The 21,818-nt window shown below is 56.5% G+C and overlaps 1 protein-coding gene across 2 annotated transcripts in view; it reads left to right on the plus strand.

Moving 5' to 3' along the window:
* The window catches only part of EEF2K (eukaryotic elongation factor 2 kinase), a 60,747-nt gene that overhangs the window by 11,959 nt on the left and 26,970 nt on the right, over positions 1-21,818 (plus strand). For both annotated transcript variants that reach the window (XM_079791598.1, XM_079791597.1), the window contains exons 2-6: positions 2,787-3,108; positions 16,927-17,027; positions 19,688-19,748; positions 21,184-21,221; positions 21,597-21,768. In XM_079791598.1, coding sequence (XP_079647724.1) covers positions 2,863-3,108; positions 16,927-17,027; positions 19,688-19,748; positions 21,184-21,221; positions 21,597-21,768 — 618 coding nt within the window. In that variant the 5' untranslated portion in view covers positions 2,787-2,862. The remainder of the gene's footprint in view (positions 1-2,786; positions 3,109-16,926; positions 17,028-19,687; positions 19,749-21,183; positions 21,222-21,596; positions 21,769-21,818) is intronic.

The raw sequence follows: 21,818 nt of genomic DNA on the forward strand, positions 1-21,818 counted from the left end.
TGTTCAAGGTTATATTAGTTTCAGGAGTATGCATAGTGGTTAGACCTTTATATAACTTACAAAGTGATCGCCTGGGACCATACACAGTTATTACAATATGATTGACTATATTCCCTATCCCTGTGACTGTTCTGTAGCTACCAATGATGTACTTCTTAATCCCTTCACCTCTTTCACCCATCCCCATAACAGCCCTTCCCTCCGGCACTCCTCAGATATTCTCTGTATCCGTGAGTCTGTTTCTATTTTATTTTGTTCTTTAGATTCCACATGTAAGTGAGATCATGTGGTATTAGTCTTTCTTTGTCTGACTTACTTCCCTTAGCATAATGCCCTCTACATCCATCCATGTTGTCACCAGTGGTGATATTTCATTCTTTTCATTCTTTCTTTATGGCTGAGCAGGATTCCATTGTAGACATGTAGCACCGCTTTTTCATTCAGTTGTCGACTGATGAGCATGGGTTGCTTCCATATCTTGGCTATTGTACATAACGCTGCAGCGGACATAAACATGCAGAGACCTTTACAAATTATTGTTTTGGGTTTCTTCAGATAAATACCTAAAGTGGGATTGCTGTTCTGTTTTTAATTTTCTGAGGAATTCGAGGGGTTCTTTGAATTGAGTCAGAGAGAATATTCCTGAAATGTGACATTTGAGCTGGGATCCAGATGATGAGGAAGAACTCAGTGCTGGAAGATGGGGAAGGTTGTTCCTGGCATAAGGAACAGCCAGTACAACAGCCCTGAGGTGGGAATAGGTTCCCCGTGTTCAGGGGATGGGAGAGAGCAGTGTGCGTGGGGAGCCGTGTTCAGGGGATGGGAGAGAGCAGTGTGCGTGGGGAGCCGTGTTCAGGGGGTGGGGGAGAGTAGTGTGCGTGGGGAGCCGTGTTCAGGGGGTGGGGGAGAGCAGTGTGCATGGGGAGCCGTGTTCAGGGGATGGAGAGAGCAGTGTGCGTGGGGAGCCGTGTTCAGGGGATGGGAGAGAGCAGTGTGCGTGGGGAGCCGTGTTCAGGGGGTGGGGGAGAGCAGTGTGCGTGGGGAGCCGTGTTCAGGGGGTGGGGGAGAGCAGTGTGCGTGGGGAGCCGTGTTCAGGGGATGGAGAGAGCAGTGTGCGTGGGGAGCCGTGTTCAGGGGATGGGGGAGAGCAGTGTGCGTGGGGAGCCGTGTTCAGGGGGTGGGGGAGAGCAGTGTGCGTGGGGAGCCGTGTTCAGGGGATGGGGGAGAGCAGTGTGCGTGGGGAGCCGTGTTCAGGGGGTGGGGGAGAGCAGTGTGCGTGGGGAGCCGTGTTCAGGGGATGGAGAGAGCAGTGTGCGTGGGGAGCCGTGTTCAGGGGATGGGAGAGAGCAGTGTGCGTGGGGAGCCGTGTTCAGGGGATGGGGGAGAGCAGTGTGCGTGGGGAGCCGTGTTCAGGGGGTGGGGGAGAGCAGTGTGCGTGGGGAGCCGTGTTCAGGGGGTGGGGGAGAGCAGTGTGCGTGGGGAGCCGTGTTCAGGGGGTGGGGAGAGCAGTGTGCGTGGGGAGCCGTGTTCAGGGGGTGGGGGAGAGCAGTGTGCGTGGGGAGCCGTGTTCAGGGGGTGGGGGAGAGCAGTGTGCGTGGGGAGCCGTGTTCAGGGGGTGGGGGAGAGCAGTGTGCGTGGGGAGCCGTGTTCAGGGGGTGGGGAGAGCAGTGTGCGTGGGGAGCCGTGTTCAGGGGGTGGGGGAGAGCAGTGTGCGTGGGGAGCCGTGTTCAGGGGGTGGGGGAGAGCAGTGTGCGTGGGGAGCCGTGTTCAGGGGGTGGGGGAGAGCAGTGTGCGTGGGGAGCCGTGTTCAGGGGGTGGGGAGAGCAGTGTGCGTGGGGAGCCGTGTTCAGGGGGTGGGGGAGAGCAGTGTGCGTGGGGAGCCGTGTTCAGGGGGTGGGGGAGAGCAGTGTGCGTGGGGAGCCGTGTTCAGGGGGTGGGGGAGAGCAGTGTGCGTGGGGAGCCGTGTTCAGGGGGTGGGGGAGAGCAGTGTGCGTGGGGAGCCGTGTTCAGGGGGTGGGGGAGAGCAGTGTGCGTGGGGAGCCGTGTTCAGGGGATGGGGGGGAGCAGTGTGCGTGGGGAGCCGTGTTCAGGGATGGGGGAGAGCAGTGTGCGTGGGGAGCCGTGTTCAGGGGATGGGGGAGAGCAGTGTGCGTGGGGAGCCGTGTTCAGGGGATGGGGGAGAGCAGTGTGCGTGGGGAGCCGTGTTCAGGGGATGGGGGAGAGCAGTGTGCGTGGGGAGCCGTGTTCAGGGGGTGGGAGAGAGCAGTGTGCGTGGGGAGCCGTGTTCAGGGGGTGGGAGAGAGCAGTGTGTGTGGGGAGCCGTGTTCAGGGATGGGGGAGAGCAGTGTGCGTGGGGAGCCGTGTTCAGGGGATGGGAGAGAGCAGTGTGCGTGGGGAGCCGTGTTCAGGGATGGGGGAGAGCAGTGTGCGTGGGGAGCCGCCCGGCGGGAGGAGACCAGCAGAGGCCAGGTCCTGGGCCTGGAACCTTCGAAGGCAGAGATTGTTCCAGAATGTGGAGAGGAGCTGGGGGGAGCTGAGCGGCCCCGCTTGGTCTGAATGTCCTGAGAAGATCGCTCCGGTTGCCCCTGCCTTGTTCTAGCGCTGGGTTCTTGGAAGCAGAATTCTGGGCGCCCAGCCTGTCCATTTAGTGCTGCTGCCGGCCGCCGCCAGGCGCCTCCCCAGGCCCGCGGCCGCTCTGCCCGAGGTCGCAGCTCTGTCACCCGGAGATGCGGGGCCAGGAGCCCCTCCCCCGGCCCGGCACCCACCGTCCTGCTCCCCCTTTGCAGGGCCTTCCCCGCAGCTGCTGCCCAGGAACTCTGGCGGTGCCACCCCCCCCTTGGCTACCACGGGCACCCCGGGAGCATGGCCGACGAGGACCTCATCTTCCGCCTGGAAGGCCTTGGCGGCAGCCAGACCTCCGGGGCTGGCCGTGACGGGGACTCTGACCCAGACAGCGACGACGAGGAAGGCTACTTCATCTGCCCCCTCACCGACGACCCCGGGGCGCACCAGCGCGGCAGCGGCAAGGGCGGCGACCACGGCAGCGACCTAAGGAGGAGCGAGCAGCTCGGCCTCGGCGCCTCCCCGGGGAGCTCCTTCCACGTCAGGGTGAGTGACCGCCGCCGTCTGCCCCGGGCCCGGCACCTCCTGTCTACCCGGCCCCTTGTCACCTCCCGTCTACCCGGCCCCTTGTCACCTCCCATCTACCCAGCCCCTTGTCACCTCCCGTCTACCCGGCCCCTTGGCACCTCCCGTCTACCGGCCCCTCGTCACCTCCCATCTACCCGGCCCCTCGTCACCTCCCATCTACCGGCCCCTCGTCACCTCCCGTCTACCCGGCCCCTTGTCACCTCCCATCTACCCGGCCCCTCGTCACCTCCCATCTACCCGGCCCCTCGTCACCTCCCGTCTACCGGCCCCTCGTCACCTCCCGTCTACCCGGCCCCTTGGCACCTCCCGTCTACCGGCCCCTTGTCACCTCCGTCTACCCGGCCCCTTGTCACCTCCCGTCTACCCGGCCCCTCGTCACCTCCCGTCTACCCGGCCCCTTGGCACCTCCCGTCTACCCGGCCCCTTGTCACCTCCCGTCTACCCGGCCCCTTGTCACCTCCCGTCTACCGGCCCCTTGTCACCTCCCGTCTACCCGGCCCCGGCACCTCCCGACGGACCATTGTCAGCTCTCGCCTCTGTCCGACGGGCAGCACTGCCGGTGCCTCCTGGGTGTGAGTTTGTGCCCGTTAAGCGGATTGTCAGCTTAGAGGAGTGTTTCTCAGAGCTGCTCAGGACCCACTCCTGGTTGTGAAAACCTTGATCAACTTTTTTAAGAAATGGAAGAGAACAGAAGACTAGGAAATATTGGGAGGCATTACAAATTGTAAAGGTATTGTTTTTCGGAACATGTGTATGCACACGTTCACACACGTAAATGTGGTGATCAGCTTCTCACGGCGGACCAGTTAAATATTTTTATTCCACCCCTGTGTGCATGTGGTCCAGGGACGTGATGTGAAATGTAGTCCTTGGCGTTGGTTGCAGTAATAAAATCCTGTGCTTGGTGGGCCCGTGTAGCTTAGCGGTTGAGCATCGACCCAGGAACCACGGCCACCGGTTCGATTCCTGGTCAGGGCACATGCCCGGGTTGCAGGCTCCATTCCCTGTGCAGGAGGCAGCTGATGGATGATGTTTCTCATTGATGTTTCTATCTCTCTACCCTCCTCCCTTCCTCTCTCTAAAAATCAATAAAAACATTTTTTTAAAGAAAGCCCATGCTTGGGTTGGGCATCCTCCTCCTGGCTTGAGGAAAAGGGCACTTGTTTTGTTAGGGATTTGTGTTCATATCATGGCAAAGCTCGTGTAAAGGAGAGGAAGAAGAGAAACATTACTGGACTTTTGTATAACTGGTGGTGAGAAAAAAAGTAATGCAGTACTGTTGTCCTTATTTAATTTAATCCTCACAAACAGGTCTAGTAGGCAAAATGCTTACTACCATTAGGGATTTGAAATTAAAATCATGTTTGTAAACTCAGAATCCATCTGTTCTTAGAAAATTAATAATTCAAGTTCTTGGACAGTTGAATATTTTTCCTTTCAGGGCCAGAAGTCTAGTTGGAGTTCCTCTGGGGCAGGCAGCTCCAGAAATAGCCCTGGGGGTCCCCCTGAGGTTGGGGCCACTGAAGGGTGAGGTTGTGGCTTGCCCCCCTGCCTGTTTATGGAGGCCCCGAGGGGAGGGCGGGAGACTGTCCAGCCTCCTTCTGTCCATGTAGGTCAGGAAGGCTCCAGGCCAGATCCCTGTGTGTGGCGTCCTGCCCCAGAGGGGTGGGCGGAGGGACTCCTGAAACAGAATCCGGCTCCACAGGCTGAAGGCGAAAGGGGAATTGATTGTGACAGTTGAGGCGTTTCTTGGGACCCAGGGGTGAAAGTGACCAGATCCAGGAGCCAGAAGGCAGTAGGACCGACTGTCTCTATCTCGTCTCTCAATCTCTGCCTATTCTGTTTGTGTTTTGTTTTTTAATTGATATTTTGAGAGAGAGGGAGAGAGAAGAGAAGAGAGGAGAAGGGAAAGGAGAGGAGGGGAGGGGAGGGGAGGATGTCATTTTGTTTTTCCTCTTATTGTATTCATTGGTTGATTTTTATATGTGCCCTGACCAGGGATCGAATCTACAACCTTGGTGTATCAGGTTGATGCTCTAACTAACTGAGCTACCCAGCCAGGCCCTCTCTGCCTATTCTTTACTAGAGGCCCAGTGCATGAAATTCGTGCACCAGGTGGAGCGGGGGTCCCTTCAGCCCAGCCTGGACCCTCTCCAATCTGGACCCTCAGAGGATGTCCGATTGCCAGTTTTGGCCCAATCCCAGGAATTGGGCCGAAACCGGCAGTTGAACATGCCTGTCACAATCCAAGACCACTGGCTCCTAACTGCTCACCTGCCTGCCTGCCTGATTGCCCCTAAATGCCCCCCCCACCAGCCTGATCACCCCTAACCGCCTCTGCCTGCCAGCCTCATTGCCCCTAACTGCCCCCCTGCCAGCCTGGTCACCCCCAACTGCCCCCCTCTTCCATCCTGGTCTCCCCTAACTGCCCCCACCCACCAGCCTGGTCGCCCCATGCAGCCTGCTGGTCAGTCGTTTGGTCATTCCTCGCTAACCCCCCTGCTGGCCTGGTTGCCCCATGCAGCCTGCTGTTCGGTTGTTGTTGTGACCAATTTGCATATTACCCTTTGATTAGTATAGATTCTTCTCTGCCCCTCAGTCTACACTGTGAGAAAATGGACCTCCCAGCCATGGTCCCCTCCTTACAGATGGAGCCACATGCAAAGGCAGATTTGACCCTCTGCACCCCAATTCCGGGGGTGGGAGGAGGGGAATCTGGTTGGCCTAGCTTGGGTCAGGCATCCTCCATCTCTGATGTGGTCAGTGCTGGCCAGGGCATGGGGTGGGACTGGGGGGTCACAGAAGAGGGGCTGTTTCCAGGGCAGGAGGATCCTGCTGGTCTCCGGGAGCGGAGGGGAGGGGTGGGAGCAGGGGAGGACTCAGAGGGGCTCCATCCAGCCGCCTGTTCTCAGGAAACGGGTCTGGGGGATCTTCTAGCACACACTGAGTGGGTCCCCAAGGTGAAGGGTCTCAGACACGGATGGGCACCGTCTCTGACCACAACAGCTCAGTATGGTGAGGCTTTTAAAGGGAACGCAGGCCGAGTGACCCAGGAAGGGTTTTTTCTGTAGGTGTGGCTTTAGAGCGTGAGCTTCGTGAGGGCAGGGCCCTGTGTGACCTTTCGCCACTCACCCCAGTGCCTAGAACCATGCTGTGCACACAGTAGGTGCTTCATTTGGGATCAGTGAGGCGATGGTTGAGTGCTGAGCTCACTTCCCTGTGGGAGCTGTCTCCAAAGAGCACATGGAAGATAGTATTTACATAAAACCCCTGTGGGCCATCTGACTGACAGTAGTTATTAAAATAAAATACTTATAGCTCAGACAGCAATCCCATCTCCAAGATTCATCCTCAGCCACAGTGTCTCGTCCAGGGTGCTGTTGACATTTGGGAGGGACAGTTCTTAGTGGGTAGGACTGTCCCTTGTACTGCAGGAGAGTCAGCATGCCTGGCCCTCCCACAAGGGCCACATACCCCCACTCATTATGACAACCCCAAGTATTCTCCGTCGTATGTTTGCGAATCCCGCATGGGGTCCCGCCTCCACCAAGAACCAGGACAGAAATGTGAGCACCAGTGTCACATTTACACATTCAGAGTGTGCTTTGCGCTGCCGGAGACGAAGGAAAACATGGAAACCGCTCAGGCGTCCATCCAGAGGACCTGTTACAGCCGGTCCCACCGATGCTGCACTTACCTGAGAGCGCAGGCGGTCCGTGTGGCTGGGCCTGGAGCCAGGCACAGATATGTCAATCTGGGGCGGATCTGTGGAAAGCCTGGCGCAGTGCTGGTCCTCACGTACCATCTGTTTTGATTTCATAAGCTGTTTTGTTTTCGTTTTGTTTTTTTAAAATATATCTTTATTGATTTCAGAGAGAAAGGGAGAGGGAGATTAAAACATCAATAGTGAGAGAATCATTGATCAGCTGCCTCCTGCACGCCCTCTACTGGGGACTGAGCCCACAACCCAGGCATGTGCCCTTGATAGGAATCGAACCCAGGACCCTTTAGTCCACAGGCCGATGCTCTATCCACTGAGCCAAACCGGCTAGGGCTGCTGTTTGTTTTTATATGCTGATATATAAAAAAGCAAGTTGAAATATAATACAATCCCACTTTTATGTAAGCATATATATATACACATATATTTGTATTTGCATGACAAAAACTGAGAATTTTGCATGCAACAATAAACAGTAATTCTCTCTGAGGGGGAGGTTGCAGTTAAGGGGGACTTTGATGACCTATTTTATTATATATCATGTATTATATATCATACATTACATATTATTATAAACATTTGGCGCTTTTAAAACTACATGTATGTTACTTACATGCAGAAAAAGTGTTTTTAGAAGGAAAATAAAGCAAAAATCAAATCAAGAAGGCAAAGTTCCCAGTCCTCCCCCAGCCTGGGAGCCCGAGGCCCAGGGCCTTCGGGCTTTGCTTTGAGTCTCTGCCTGAGCCTCTTTCCCCGCCGCCTCTGTGCCCGTTAGGATGGGTAGGTGGCTCCCTGGGGACCCGAGTTGAAGACAGAGGCCCTAGCCATCTCCTGTGCTCCTGGGGCGGGGCACCCGCTGCGCCTGCTGTGAGCCTGTCCCCCTCTGTTGTTCTCTGACTGCAAGGTGGAGCTCTGGGTGCCCGACCGAGGCCCTGTCGTCTGAAGTGGGCTCAGGGGCGTTCCTTGGCCCGTGGCGACTTTGGAGGGAGACAGCAGCTCAGTTTTCCCAGCCTCACTCTCCCTGGCACTCGACAAACCTAATTATTTACTGTCGGCATGGCAACCTGGCTGGTTTAAGCAAAATGGCCACCTGGCATTGCTCCAACGCGCTCCGCCAGGCAGGTGCTGGGCGTGTATTGGATGGCGGGTTCCGTCCTTACCCAGGCCAGGCCTCCGCCCACAGGGACAGGGTTTGGTAACGAGGGATTCGCTCCTTTTCTCCTTCTCTCTCATCTCTCCATTTCCCAGAATAAGCATATCTGTTTTACATTTTTTAATAGAGTAGGACATTTTATTTTTAAAAATTGTTTTCTTGTCCTGGGGCACTCTTGGGGATGGCTCCACATCAGCACACTCTCCTGTGTGTAAGGTGGCTTCCACTGTGTTCCGTCACATGAGGTGCGTGGGTTAGGGGACCCCTCCTGAGGGACACGTATGTTGTTTCCTTTTTTCCCTGTTGTAGGCAGTGCTGTGATACATCTGCTCCTACATATATGTAAGCGAAGTTTAAAATGTATATATTGTGTAATATATAACTACCGTATGAACAAGGTAAAAAGGGTTCAAACTGCAGAAATTATGTACATGGAGAAGCCTCCCCGCTGGCCCTCTTTCCTTGCACGGTGGGCTGATGCCAGCCGGAGCGTCCTGGCGGCGCTGTGGGCAGGCTGCCGCTGCGCTGCACGCGTGCTCATGTCCATTCGTTTAACCTGCGCAGCAGCCCTTGTCGGTTAGCATTTGACAGAAAGCCCGAGCCTCCGCGATCGTCACCACTGGGCTGTGGGTGACTGCAGTGTGCTGTCTTGCATACGTTGTTGTTTTTTAAAATACATTTTTATTGATGTCAGAGAGGAAGGGAGAGGGAGGGAGAGAGAAACATCAACGATGCCCGCAACCTGGGCATGTGCCCTGACTGGGAATCGCACCTGCAGCTTTTTGGTGCCTGGGGTGACGCTCCAGCCAACTGAGCCACAGCTATGCCATTGTTTCTTAAGGCTGAAGACCGTGCCATTGCTTGGAAGCAGCGTGATATAGGCAGCCAGTCCCTTGTGGATGGATTTGCAGGTCATTTCCAGTCTCCCGCTACCAAAACCAGCGCTTCCATAGTGTCCCTGTGAGTATGTTCTCCTGCCCTCACAGGGGTGTGCAGCCAGGTACCCCACCCCCTCCTCCAGAGGGGGAATGGCAGGAGCAAAACATTTGTAGGTGTAGAAATTGGCTGGGCATTGCCGGTTGCCTTGCAAAGAGGTCAAAGAGGTCATACCAGTATCTGTGCCCCCAGGATGTATGGACATCCCTGCTTGTTGGCAGACTTTGGTGATGATACTGATTTTTTCAGCGCGCCCAGGGTGGCTCTCAGCTTGTTCAGAGGACGGCCATCACTGGGAATGACACGGAGGAGGCAGTGTCTGAGGACTCGCTGGGAAGGGAGGCATCCCTGCCACCTGAGCCCTGGGAGGCCGCGCCCGGCAGCACTGGCTCCTGCCCCGCCCAGTGACCACAGGAAGCCCTGTGACCAGTTCTGAGCTCTGCCTGCTGCTCTGAGAATGCCGACGCAGAGAGCAAGCTTAGGCATCTTGGGTCCAAAACAAGTTGGCCCTCCAGCAAGATAAGGACCTGCCGGCAGATGAAGGAAAAAGAGTGATGCTGGCATTGGGCAGGGGCCACCTGGTGACCTGGGCTCTGGAAAGCAGGAGGTGGGGGAGGTTCGAGTCAGGCTGTGGGGACCCGTGTTTCCAAAGTGTGTGCTTGTGCCATAAAATGCCCGATCTTCGTGGAAGTGCTGGGGCACAAGGGCCCCCTTCTTTTATCTTCTTTTGTAAAAGTGTTTCGGCATCTTCAGTGAAGCATAATTCACATGCCATACAATTTACTCATTTAAAACGTACGATTCAATGGCTTTTGGTATATTCATAAAATCATGCATTCGTCACTACAATCAATGTTAGCCCTTTTTCATTACCTTAAAAAGAAACCCCATACCTTTTACCCATCACCCCCCGTGTCCCCATCCCACCCAGCCCCTGGCAACCACTGATTTACTTCCCGTCTTTGTGGATTTGCCTTTTCGGGACATTTCATACAAACAGGATTATACAGCCTGTGGCCTTTCGTGCCGGCTGCCTTCACCTGGCATAATGTTTTCCACGCTCAGCCAGGCGTGCCTCTGCCAGGACGTCCTCTCTTTCTATTGCCCACGATGGCTCCATTGTAGGAGGAGACCACATTCCGTTTATCCATTCGTCATCCGAGGCACTTGCCGGTGGTTTCTCCCTTCGGCTATTATGAACAGTGCTACGCAAATCCTGTGTGGACACGTTTCTATTTCTCTTGGGTAGACGTTAGGAGAGGAATGCTCTATATTTGGCCTTGTTCTTTTTGTGAAAGAGCAGGCAACTGGGGCTTGACAAGTTGTGTGTTTTTTAAAAAAATTTATATATATATTTCAGAGAGAGGGAGAGGGAGAGAGAAACATCAATGATGACAGAGAATCATTGCTCAGCCGCCTCCTGCACGCCCCCCACTGGGGATCCAGCCCACAACCCAGGCATGTGCCCTGACCAGGAACCATGACCTCCTGGTTCATAGGTTGACGCTCAACCACTGCGCCACGCTGGCCAGGCGACAAGCTTGGGTTTGAGTCCTGGGTCTGCATGTCTGCAGGCAAGTCTCCTCCTGGCTCTCTGAGCCTCGGGTCCCCCATCACTGAGCTGAGGACTCTCCTACCTGCCTGTCCGCCTTAGCAAGGTTGCCAGGGTCCTGTCGGGCAGGGCTCCCAGGAGGCAAGGGCACCATGCCAGCCTATTGCTGTTGCTTTGCTGTTCTCTCCAGCCTTCCCATCCTGCCCTCTTTAGCCGCGGCTCTGACTCCCACTGGTTGGGGAGGGATCAGCTGCCACTACTACTTCTGACAAAGATTTCTTGAGGGTTTTCAGCTTTGTTTCTTTCTCAGTTATTCGTTTTATTGATTGTACAAGTCATTGGTGTTCCTTGCAGAAAACAGTGCAAGTGCAGATGTAATTGCTATGAAGGTCCTAGTGTATGTTCAGACGGTTCTGTGTTTCAGTGCAAACACAGCCCAGGCACCAGCCAGGGCTTCGAACTGCACCGCGGGGCTGTGCTCTGCTGCCAGTGCTGCCGGGCCGCTGGTGCGTCCTCACACACCTGTAAACAGGGACCCAGTCGTCGGTCGTGGCTCCAAGGAGGCCCAGCGTGTGGGTACACCGCTGTGTCCCTCAGCACCCCTCCGGTGGAGACTTAGTCTTGTACTGCCGTATTCAGCGCTGGGCTTCTTGGAAATGGCACGAACGCTCCAAACGCGTGTGGCCAGGGTGGGGCCGCCCGCCATCAGCACTGTTGGCCTCTTCCCATCCCAGGTGTGACTGCGTCCTCACTGCTTCCCACTCCTCTGATTGGTCCTTGGGCCTGGCTTCCTGTTGGCCAGGAGGGTGGGGCCACAGCTCTGTCGCGAAGTGAGGATGGAAAACATGCTTTGTAGCACCCATTGGCGAATGTAACAGTTGCCGTCCGTGAATGACAGAACAGCAGCCACCACATCCCGGGTGGCCAAGAAGCTGCAGACACATGACTCACATCCAGCCTCGCTCCCGGGAGACTTACTTTTGCTGTTTCTGTTACATTTCTATTTTGTGCTCTCCAGCTTTGAAGAACCAAATCCTTTCAGTTCGCTAGGCAAGGTTCTGTTTTCCTTTTCATGAAACTCCGAGTCCTCCTGCCTGTGCAAGGTTCATTAGCCCGTCACAGCTGAGGTTAGGATCTTCAGAACTCGAGAATGTTAGAGCTGGCAGGGCCTGGAGAATCATCTGCCCAGCGGCCTTTATGGGCTTTGATTTGCATGTGCAACCCCTAAGACATTCTTAAAGCTAAACACACACAGTGCAGAGAAAACTGGTCTCCTCCATGATCCTCACATCCTCTGCTCCCAGAGAGAATCATTGTATCTGTTTGGTGTAAGTCACTTTCAGACCTTTTAAAATGCATTTATAGCTAAATAGACTTTTATGTATATACTAGAGACCCGGTTCATGAAATTTGTGCACGGGGTTGGGGGGTGTCCCTCAGCCCAGCCTGCACCCTCTCCAATCTGGGACCCCTCGAGGGATATCCACAGGGATTGGGCCTAAACAGGCAGTCTGACATCCCTCTCACAATCCAGGACTGCTGGCTCCCAACTGCTCGCCTTCCTGATTGCCCCTAACCGCTTCTGCCTGCCAGCCTGATGACCCCCTAACCACTCCCCTGCCAGCCTGATTGACGCCTAACTGCTCCCCTGCCGGCCCGATTGCCCCTAATTGCCCTCCCCTGCTGGCCTGGTCACCCCTAACTGCCCTCCCCTGCCGGCCTGGTCACCGTTAACTGTCCTCCCCTGCAGGCCTGGTCACCCCCAACTGCCCTCCCCAGCTGGCCCGGTCACCCCTAACGTCCCTCCCTTGCCAGCCTGATCCCCCCAACTGCCCTCCCCTGCAAGCCTGGGTTCCCCCCAACTGTCCTCCCTACAGGCCTGGTCACCCCCAACTGCCATCCTCTGCTGACCCGGTCACCGCCTACTGCCCTCCCTTGCCAGCTTTATCACCCCCAACTGCCCTCCCTTGCAGGCCTGGTCCCTCCCAACTGCCCTCCCCTGCTGGCCATCTTGTGGCAGCCATCTTGTGTCCATATGGGGGCAGCCATCTTTGACCACATGGGGGCGGCCATCTTGTGTGTTGGAGTGATGGTCAATTTGCATATTACTCTTTTATTAGATAGGATAGATTTGCCGACACCCCCCCTAGAAAACTATGATAGCAACTTATGGGTTTCTGCCACCATTAAATGGGGTTATACTATTTGCATTATGTAGCAACTTACTTTTTTCCCTAAACAATAAGCCTTAGAGATTGCCCATGTCAGCACCTAGATCTTTTTAACAGCTGCGTGCAAGTACAGTCATGCATGCTTTAACAACAGGGTGTGTTCTGGGAAATGCCTCGTTAGGCAATTTCATCAGTGTGTGAACATCATAGAGACGCTCACACACACCGGGATGGGACAGCGTGCTCACACCCAGGCTGAGGTAGAGCCCAGTGCTCCCAGCTGTGTGCCTGTGAGTGTGTACTGAATACTGTAGGGCAGGGGTCCTCAAACGTTTTAAACAGGGGCCAGTTCACTGTCCCTCAGACCGTTGGAGGGCCAGACTGTAGTTTAAAAAAAACGTTGAACAAATTCCTATGCACACTGCACATAGAAGTAAAAAAACAAAACGGCAAAAACACCCGCATGTGGCCCGCGGGCCGTAGTTTGAGGACGCCTGCTGTAGGTGGTGCACCCTTTAGGGCACTTACCACGAGGGGAGCCCCCAGGACTGGACGCCGCTCTGGGTGGCAGTGAGTGAGTGGGAAGGAGCGACGTCACTGCCCGCTACTGCAGACTTTGTCAGCACTGTGCACTCGGGCTGAACTTATAAAGCAACACGAGATCAAATCAAGCACACGAGAAAATGCTGCAATCAAAAGGTGCGGTAAACGAGGTGTGCTTTTATAAGTAGAAAGAGTGCATTCTAAAATAACAATAAAAACTGTATAGAGTAAACACATCAATGAGCAACATAGTCCCTTACGGTCATCATCAGTACTGCGATGGCACAACAGCTGTGTCAGAGGCGGTAGGAATTCTCAGCTCCATTATAGCCCTCTGGGCCACTGGCCCTGACCCAACTCATCACGCACAGCGTACGGCCGGCTGTCTCTGGCCCGGCTCCCCTGCGCACGCCCAGAGGCAGTCAGACGGCTGGGTCCCGCGTCAGCGAGGAAGTTTCCTAACCAGAGGCGGCAGCACCCCCTCCCGCTGCCTTCACGGCGTCTGAGAGGACTCACTTCCCCGGCATCCACGCCTGTTCTTCCGAACCTGGTGGAAATAGCACACTGCGATTCTCGGCGCAGGCAGGGGCTGCTCACCTGGCGAGCACTGTGGCCTCGGCGAGCCCCTGTTTCTGTTGGGAGCACCGCTACCCAGGTTTGGGGCAGGAAAGAGTTGACGACTGCTAGAATGACAAACATTCTCCGTTGTTGTTTGTAAACAAGGAAATGGCTATTCCAACAGCTAGTCAGCTGGGTGGGAACGGAGTCAAGGGAACCATGTCTGAGTAGAGGACTTTTTATTCTGTGTTTTTAAAAATGCAGTTGCATTAAACCCATCGGTTGCCAACAAGGCATGGCATGTGTCTTTTCTGGGTTTTGCGAGAAAGGTAAGTTTCATGCTGTAAATAACGCTCTGATTCTAAAATTCTTTTCTCCTTCACTGGTTTTGGTTGTTGCCACAGCCTCCAGGCAGGAGGTGATTGCTGTGGGTCCTCGTCATCTAATGTGGGGCCCCTGTCTGGTGTTTTGGGGAGCGTTTGAGTCCCCAGTTGAGAGAGGTGCGGTTGGAGAGCTGTGTGTCAGGCACAGGACAGGGCACCGGGACAGGCACACTCAGAAGGAGCCCACTGGCGGCTGGCACCCGCCGGCTCGCGGCAGGCGGGGCAGGTGGCCGCTGCCTTCCCAGCAGCTGGAGGACAAGAGAGCACTGGCCCTTTTGTAACGAACAGCAGTTCAGAAACTCCCTTAGTGGTAAACATGTCAGCTGCAGGGTTACTTGTAACAGGAAAAGCCCGTGAAGAGCTCAAAGTCTGCCTGTGGTGAGTCACCGGTGAACGGCCACGTCGGGAAACCACCCACGGCTCACTAAGCCACCCGCCCGTAAATTCCCAGCCACGTTTGGGTTAAAGTTCCTAAGTAATGTGCTTGCCGTCTCTTGGAGTATAACTTAGAGCCTTTTTGGAGGAAAGCTTCAAAGTGTAAATTCAGACGTGACCCAGCAGTTACACTTCCAAGAGGCGTGTCCTCCTGAGCTCTTGCACGTCCACACACGGGGTCACTCCAGCAGTGCTTGTACGAGGAAGTGCTGGAGGGGATCCAGCTGCCAAGAACGGAGGGAGAAACACCTCGAGGCACACTCACACAATTACGTATCTCACAACCGAGCGGGGAAGTGAGGTCGACCAGCCTGGGTGTGCATGTGACATGGAGAGACATTTTAGGTGCTGCTACGTGGGACACAGCAGCACCTGTGCGCCTGCAGGGCTCTCAGACGGCGTGCCAGTGCAGAGCGCCTGCAGCGGCTGCGGGGACGGGGGTTAGAAAGCACTTCCGCTTCCTCCTGCAGGTTCTGAGGTGCTGCAGTGTCTGACACATCTAACAGGTGACACATTTGGAGTCAGGAAAAAACACAGATCACTAAATAAGAGTCCCAAGTCCCATTGGCCCTGCTCCTGAAATGCTGTGAGTTACACCGACAGTGTCATTCCAGTCTTACTTTAAAAATGCACGGGCTGGCCAGCCTCGACCCATGCACCAGGAGGTCGCCGGTTCAATTCCCAGTCAGGACACGTGCCTGGTTTCAGGCTCAATCCCCCGGAGGGAGTGTGCAGGAGGAGCCAATTAATGCTGATGTTTCTCTGTCATCGATGTTTCTCTCCTTCTCTTTCCTCTCTCTCTAGAAATCAATAAAAACCTTTTCTTTTTTAATGCATGGAAAGGATCTGGAAAGAACTAGTTAGTCTAAACCAGTGATGATGGTTGCTGTCAATAGATGGCTTGTGGCAGGCTTGTTTTTCCTTTTTTCTTTTTTAGTTGTTTTTTATTTTTCCCCAAGTATTTTGATTAAATGTGAATTAGTTTCCAAATTAAAAGAAAAAAATGACAGGCTTTATTTTTTGACTTTGGAAATGTTAGAAAGCCCCAGCAAGGAGCCCTGGGCTGTGTGTGTGTGTGTGTGTGTGTGTGTGTGCGTGTGCGTGTGCGTTTATGCCCCGATCTCTCTGTCTGTCTCTTGGAAGGCTCAGCTCCTCGGCCCTGTCTCCCCTGAGCAGGACCAGCGATGGGGCTCGGGCAAGGGCACGGGTGGGATGCTGTCCTGTTTGGGCCACGTCTGTGGAGGCTGGGCTTCTGCAGGACTGGTGTGCGTGGCTGAGGGGTGGTGCGGGAAGGTGAGGTCTGGAAGCGGTGGGCCTGCCACGCCCAGGCATTGTCCAGCGCCCTCCCGCTCCTCCCGCTCCTCCCGCTCCTCCCGGCTCCGGCCTGGCGCTGCCTCTGAGGCTGTGGAGGCCGCAGGGCGAAGGTTCCGGTTGCTCGGAAAGGGAGAGGATCACCTAGTGTGGGTGTCGGGAGTGCTTGGTGGTGGGGGCAGGGAGGGGTTCCACTTGAGGTTATGTCAAAGCAATAAAATGAGGTTTTTAAAACAGAAAATGGGGCTGTCCCGTGAGACAGTGAGAATCAGAATTCTCTTGTTTCCTCACGGGGCTTCGTCGTCTCTCTGAGTGGGTCCCGAGGAGCCTGGGCCTCAGCAGCCTTGGAGGTGTGGACGATGTTTGGTCATCACGGCCCCGGCGGGGCGGGCACCAGGCCCTGGTTTCCGGGTCCCCGGCCCGGCACGTCGCATGGAAACCTGTGGCTGAGAACTTAGCGCCCTGTTCACGGCAAGGCGACCTACCTGCTGTGTGGTTTTGAGTGCTCTGAGCCGAGAGGGTCATGCTCTCTCTGACTCTGGTTCCGGGCAGTACATGGTGCAGTAAAACGTAGGTAATACTGGCGAGGTCCGCCTGCGCCGCACAGCCGGGCGCCTCCCGGGTGGGTTTGCACGCTGCGCTGGCTTTGTGCGGGCCCGTTCCTAGAATGGAGAACGGAGTGAAAATACAGGATGCGTTTCCTGTTTCCTGACGTTACGGATTACCCCTGAGAGCGCTCACGGCCATGCACAGCATGTGGGGCACCCACTGTCCCCGCCCCCTGGCCGGCACCCGCTATCCCCGCACCCCGGCCGGCACCCACTGCCTGCACCCCGGGAGGGCTGTGCCCGTGAGCAGATAGGGTCTTTCGGGGACTATGTTCCTGGAAGGATAGATGGGGCCGTCTCTCTCACGGACGCCTATGCAGCGGCGGGGGCCCCGGGATCAGGGCTGGGGCGGCCGGAGCCCCGCCCCAGAAGCCCCTGGGCTGACTCGCCCTTTGCCTTCTGCAGGAAGCGTGGAAGCATGCCGTCGCGAAGGCCAAGCACATGCCCGACCCCTGGGCTGAGTTCCACCTGGAGGACATTGCCACCGAATACGCCACCCGTCACAGGTCAGCAGCCTGGGCTTGCGGTGTGACCCCGGGCCTCTAGGAGGCCTTGGGGGTCTGGGTCCTGCTCTGCTCGCAGTGAGGCCCGCGTCCCCTTGGAGACCAAGGAGGAGGGAGCCCTGCTCGGAAAGGCGGGGAGGGGGCGGGGGGGATTTTCAGGGGGTTTCAGGAAGAGTGAAAAACAAAACAAAAAGCCACAAACACCACCGTGAACGTAGTGAGGATAAAGAAGGCCGCGGTGACGAGGGCCCGGACCGGAGTCTTCTCCGCGCCAGGCGCTGTGCCCGCGCCGTCTGGTTAGTCACCAGGAAAGCCTGAGCAGGAAGCGGGTCTAGCACTGGGCCCCTCCGAGACCCCGATGCGGGCCATCTCAGAAGGTGGCACATATGCTAATTCTGCTCAGAATTTTAAGAGACTCGTGGACCTGCCCTGGAGCCCGCCCCTGTCCCTGACCTCTGTAGACCCCTCCGGCTCGGAATGATCCAAGCGAGTCCTCTCAGTTCCCTTATCGCCCCAGGGACAGAGGTTTGTCAAGGGTCAGCCCAGTGCCTTCAAATTAGTCAGAACTCTGTTTCAAATGTAGGTAACAGAATCTCAGTCCACAGCAGCTTAAGGATAAAAGGGAACATTTGGTTCAGACACAGGCAGGGCCAGAAGTAGATTTACCGTTGTACGTGAGACACAGAGTTTATTCTGTTATCATTAATCACTGTATTGTTTTCCATACAAACGACCGTAAGCCTACTGTGCCCCGCCCTGTGTGTGGGCTTCAGGCATGGCTGGTTCCAGATGCTCTGAGGGTGCCTTCAGCTTTGACCTCAGATAGACGCTTATATCAGCAGCACAGAGGGCCCCACCATCCATATCACCCTGTAGGGAAGGATCTTTTCTCTCAAATTTTTAAAAACAGAAGTTCCATATTTGAATCTCAGTGACCTGGCTTTGGTTATATGCCCATCTCTGAACCAGTCATTGTACCAGGGCGCGTTGCTGTGATGGGCCAGGCCTAGTCACATGCCACAAGCCAGCGGGTGCTGGGCTCAGCCCCACCCAGGCCACATGCGCTGAGCACGGCGGGCGGGGTCCCCAGGAACAGTGTGCTGTTGCCGGAAGGGGACGTGGATGCAGACGCAGTGGAGCCTCCCCACCGCTCAGCAGCATGTTCCGCTCCCACCCTGCGCGGAGAGAGTAGGGCCTGGCCTGCACCCCCTTCCACTGCCAGGGCTCTGGGGGGGGTGGGTGCCAGCAGCCCAGGGCAGCACTGTGGGGGCTGCAGGGGAGGCTGTGAGCTCTGCTCTGCCGCCTGCCAGGGCAGCGTGGTGGCTGGCTGGTGAGACGTGGCCTCGGGGCGGCCACCAGGCCACACAGGGAGGCCCCGGCAAAGCGAGACCCAGCTCCTGGGCTGCTCAGTGTGTCCCTGAGACCGGGACCAAGCCAGACTGTTTATTTCCTCGCCAAAGTCTGCCGTCGCTGCCCTGGCTGGGAAGTGGTCAAGCATTGATGCCCGGACCGCCAGAGGTTTCTGAGTTGGAGGCTTCCTCCTGTGTCCCCAGTTTAGAAAGAGCTGGTGCAGGCCGGCCCTTTGGGGCAGATTTCCTGTTCGCGGGGGTGGACCCAGGCTGCGTAAGAGCAAGGTTCTGGTGGAATCCTAGCTCTCAGCAGATTACTTCACCTCTGCGCCTCCATTTCCCCATCAAGAAAGCAGGTGCAGTCACTGCCGGCCTCACGGCTGCCGCAGAGGCTGGCTGGAGGCAGCGGTTTAAGCAGCCAGCACACTGCACACGCGCTGCGAGCAGCGCTGACCTGATGGTCCCGTGGTCCCGGAGGACAGAGAGGATGCTCCTCCCCCGCCCGCCCCTCCAGTGCCTCCCAGGTGGCAGTCTCTTGAAGGTGAGGGAAAACTGTTTCCCTTACCTTGGTCTCTACATAGTAATCATAATAATCATCGCTATTATTTATTGAGCAGAACACCTGCCATGAGCTAGGGCTGAGCCTTCTCCCAGGCCTCTGCTTCCTCCTGGAGGCGTCCGCCCTGAGAGGCCGTTCTCACGGGGGCTGGCGGGTTCTGGCGTCTGCGCCCCCAGGGCGGCCTCTGTGGAGCTAAGAACACCTGGGCCCGGGGGGCGAGGAGGCCGGATAGAGACGGACGGCGTGTGGCATTTTCCGCCGGCAAACCCGCTGGAGGCGCAGCCAGGCCTGGGCAGGCGGGCTTGGTGGAGAGCGGCTCCTGGGAAGGGAGAGGCTGGCCGTGCACCCAGCGCCCGGACGGGCTGCCCACACTGCTGGGAGGTCGAGGGCACTGCTCCCGCCTGTCCTGGGGCACCGTTGTTACGTAGCCCGGTTATAATAAGGACGTTTACTTCGGTCATCTATCCAACGTGCATTTATGAGCATCCACCACACAGGCCCCTGTGAACGGGACAGAGAGGGGCCTGCCGGGGGGCGTCACAGCCCCGCAGGGCGTGCCGAGGGGACGCGGTGCACAGGGCACCTGTGTTGAGGACAGGGGAGGAGGCCACTGCGGGGCCTGGGAGGCGGGAGCGTCCCCCCCAGCCAGGAGGTGGGCTGGGCCACTGGGCAGAGAGGGGCTTGATGCCGAGGCGGCGGGAGCCAGGAGGCCTTTCACCGCAGCGGTGACCGGACCCGCGGCGCTGTCTCCGCAGGTACAACGCCGTCACCGGCGAGTGGCTGGAGGACGAGGTTCTGATCAAGATGGCCTCTCAGGTGAGCAGGTGCGCGAGCCGGGGCAGGGCTGGGCGGCCTTCTCTCACTCTGATGTCAGTTCATACTCCCTCTCCTGCACACCCACCCTTTTTTTAACTTTGGGGGATTCTTTAAAGTATGGTATATCTAATTTTTATTGATTCCAGAGAGGAAGCGAGAGGGAGAGAGAGATAGAAACATCAGTGATGAGAGAGAATCATGGATATACAATGAATATATGAAATGTCTCATATGAATATATGAGAATCATGGATTGGCTGCCTCCTGCACACCCCACACTGGGGATCGAGCCCACAACCTGGGCATGTGCCCTGCCCTGACAGGGAATCGAACCTGGGACCCTTCAGTCCACTGGCTGATGCTCTATCCACTGAGCCACACTGGCCAGGACCTGTATATTTAATTTTTTGTAACGGCTTTATGAGGCAGTTCACACCATGCAGCACACCCATGTACAGTGAACAGCCCAGGGTTTTGGCCTAGTCACAGAGTGGCGCAGCCGCCGGGACTGGTTCCTGACGGAGCCGATGCAGCCAGTACCCAGTTCCCTCGGCGCCCTGCCCTGGGCACCCACAAGCTACCTCCTGCCTCCATAGACTTCCCTATTTTGGACATTTCATATATTCATTGTATATCAAAATATCCTTCTTGGCATTCTTGTTGAAAATCAGTTGACTATAAATAGTTATAAAATTGCAGGTTGCCAGCTATTGCTGAGTTGAAACGTGGATTCTGTGGCTGGCCACCAGCCTTTTGAAGAAAGAAATAGACTGCAAAAGACAGCGCCTCCTGCTCTTGGGGGGGAGGGGGTGGGGGGAGAGCTGTGGGAAGCCGCCTTAATGCACTGCACACGCAGAAAAGCGTGCAGCTTGACGGGTTTCACAGTGAGCATGTCCCCAGCGCCTGGGAGCCCTCAGCTGGCGCTCCCCTCGCCCCTGAGGCCAGCACTGGCCTGAACCCTGTCGCCCGCGGTCAGTTGTGCTCCTTTTTGTAGGTGTGCTTTCAGTATGGCTTCTTGTGCTCGACATTTTTGTCTGTGAGCTTTGTACCTGGTTTTGCTGGAACTGAAAATGTCATACACGTTGCTGTGCAGTATTTCACCACGTGAACACGTGACTTACTGTACTGTTGATGGACAGCGGGTTCTGTTGCAGACAGGGCTGCACACACATCCCTCCGCATGCACTGTCTTCCCACTCCATCGCCCATAACACCTTCCCCCCGAGGGGTTCTGCTCAGCTGGGTCAGGGAACGGGTCTCCCGTCTGCAGCCTCCCGGCCAAGTTCCTTCAGCCTTCGGTGCGGCAGTGCAGGGCGGAGGGCCGGGTGGTGGGGTTGAGATGAGGTCCATTGGGTGTGTGCCATCCGGGGAGATGGGACTCGGGGTTGCTGCTGGCGGGCTTGGGGACTGATAGCCCGCCCTGTGTGTCTTTCAGCCCTTCGGCCGTGGAGCGATGAGGGAGTGCTTCCGGACGTAAGTGGCAGCTGGCTCTTGAGGGCCCCGCCCAGGCTCCTGGGGCTCCTGAGGGCAAAGTCATGTGCCATTTCTGGTGTAGGAATGGAGTCAGTGGCCTATGCTTCTTTAGCCCAAGCTCCTCTCCAGCAGCTCTCCCGTGGACCACAAATTGGGCCTGGTTGTGGGATGATGAGCTCAATAGTATCCTATTCATCTCGGCTCTGGTCCTTGGAGGCCAAGGGATTGGGCTAGGAGCCCTTTACCCAAGTCGCTGAAGTCCCCTGCCCAGCTCTTTGAAGGATGCAGGGCGGTAGGGAAGCCCCTCCCACCTCCCGCGTCCTGGTCCCCGTGAGCCCACATGCCCAGGCCGGCCCCCTGCTGCCTCTCCCCCAGGAAGAAGCTGTCCAACTTCCTGCACACCCAGCAGTGGAAGGGCGCCTCCAACTACGTGGCCAAGCGTTACATGGAGCCGGTGGACAGGAACGTGTACTTTGAGGACGTGCGTCTGCAGATGGAGGCCAAGCTCTGGGGAGAGGAGTATAATCGACACAAGCCCCCCAAGCAGGTGTGTGGCCCCCTCCTTGCCACCTGCCCCCACCAGGGCGGCCAGGGACA

The sequence above is a fragment of the Cnephaeus nilssonii genome, assembly GCF_951640355.1.
Source record: "Cnephaeus nilssonii genome assembly, chromosome: 2".
Lineage (NCBI taxonomy): Eukaryota > Metazoa > Chordata > Mammalia > Chiroptera > Vespertilionidae > Cnephaeus > Cnephaeus nilssonii.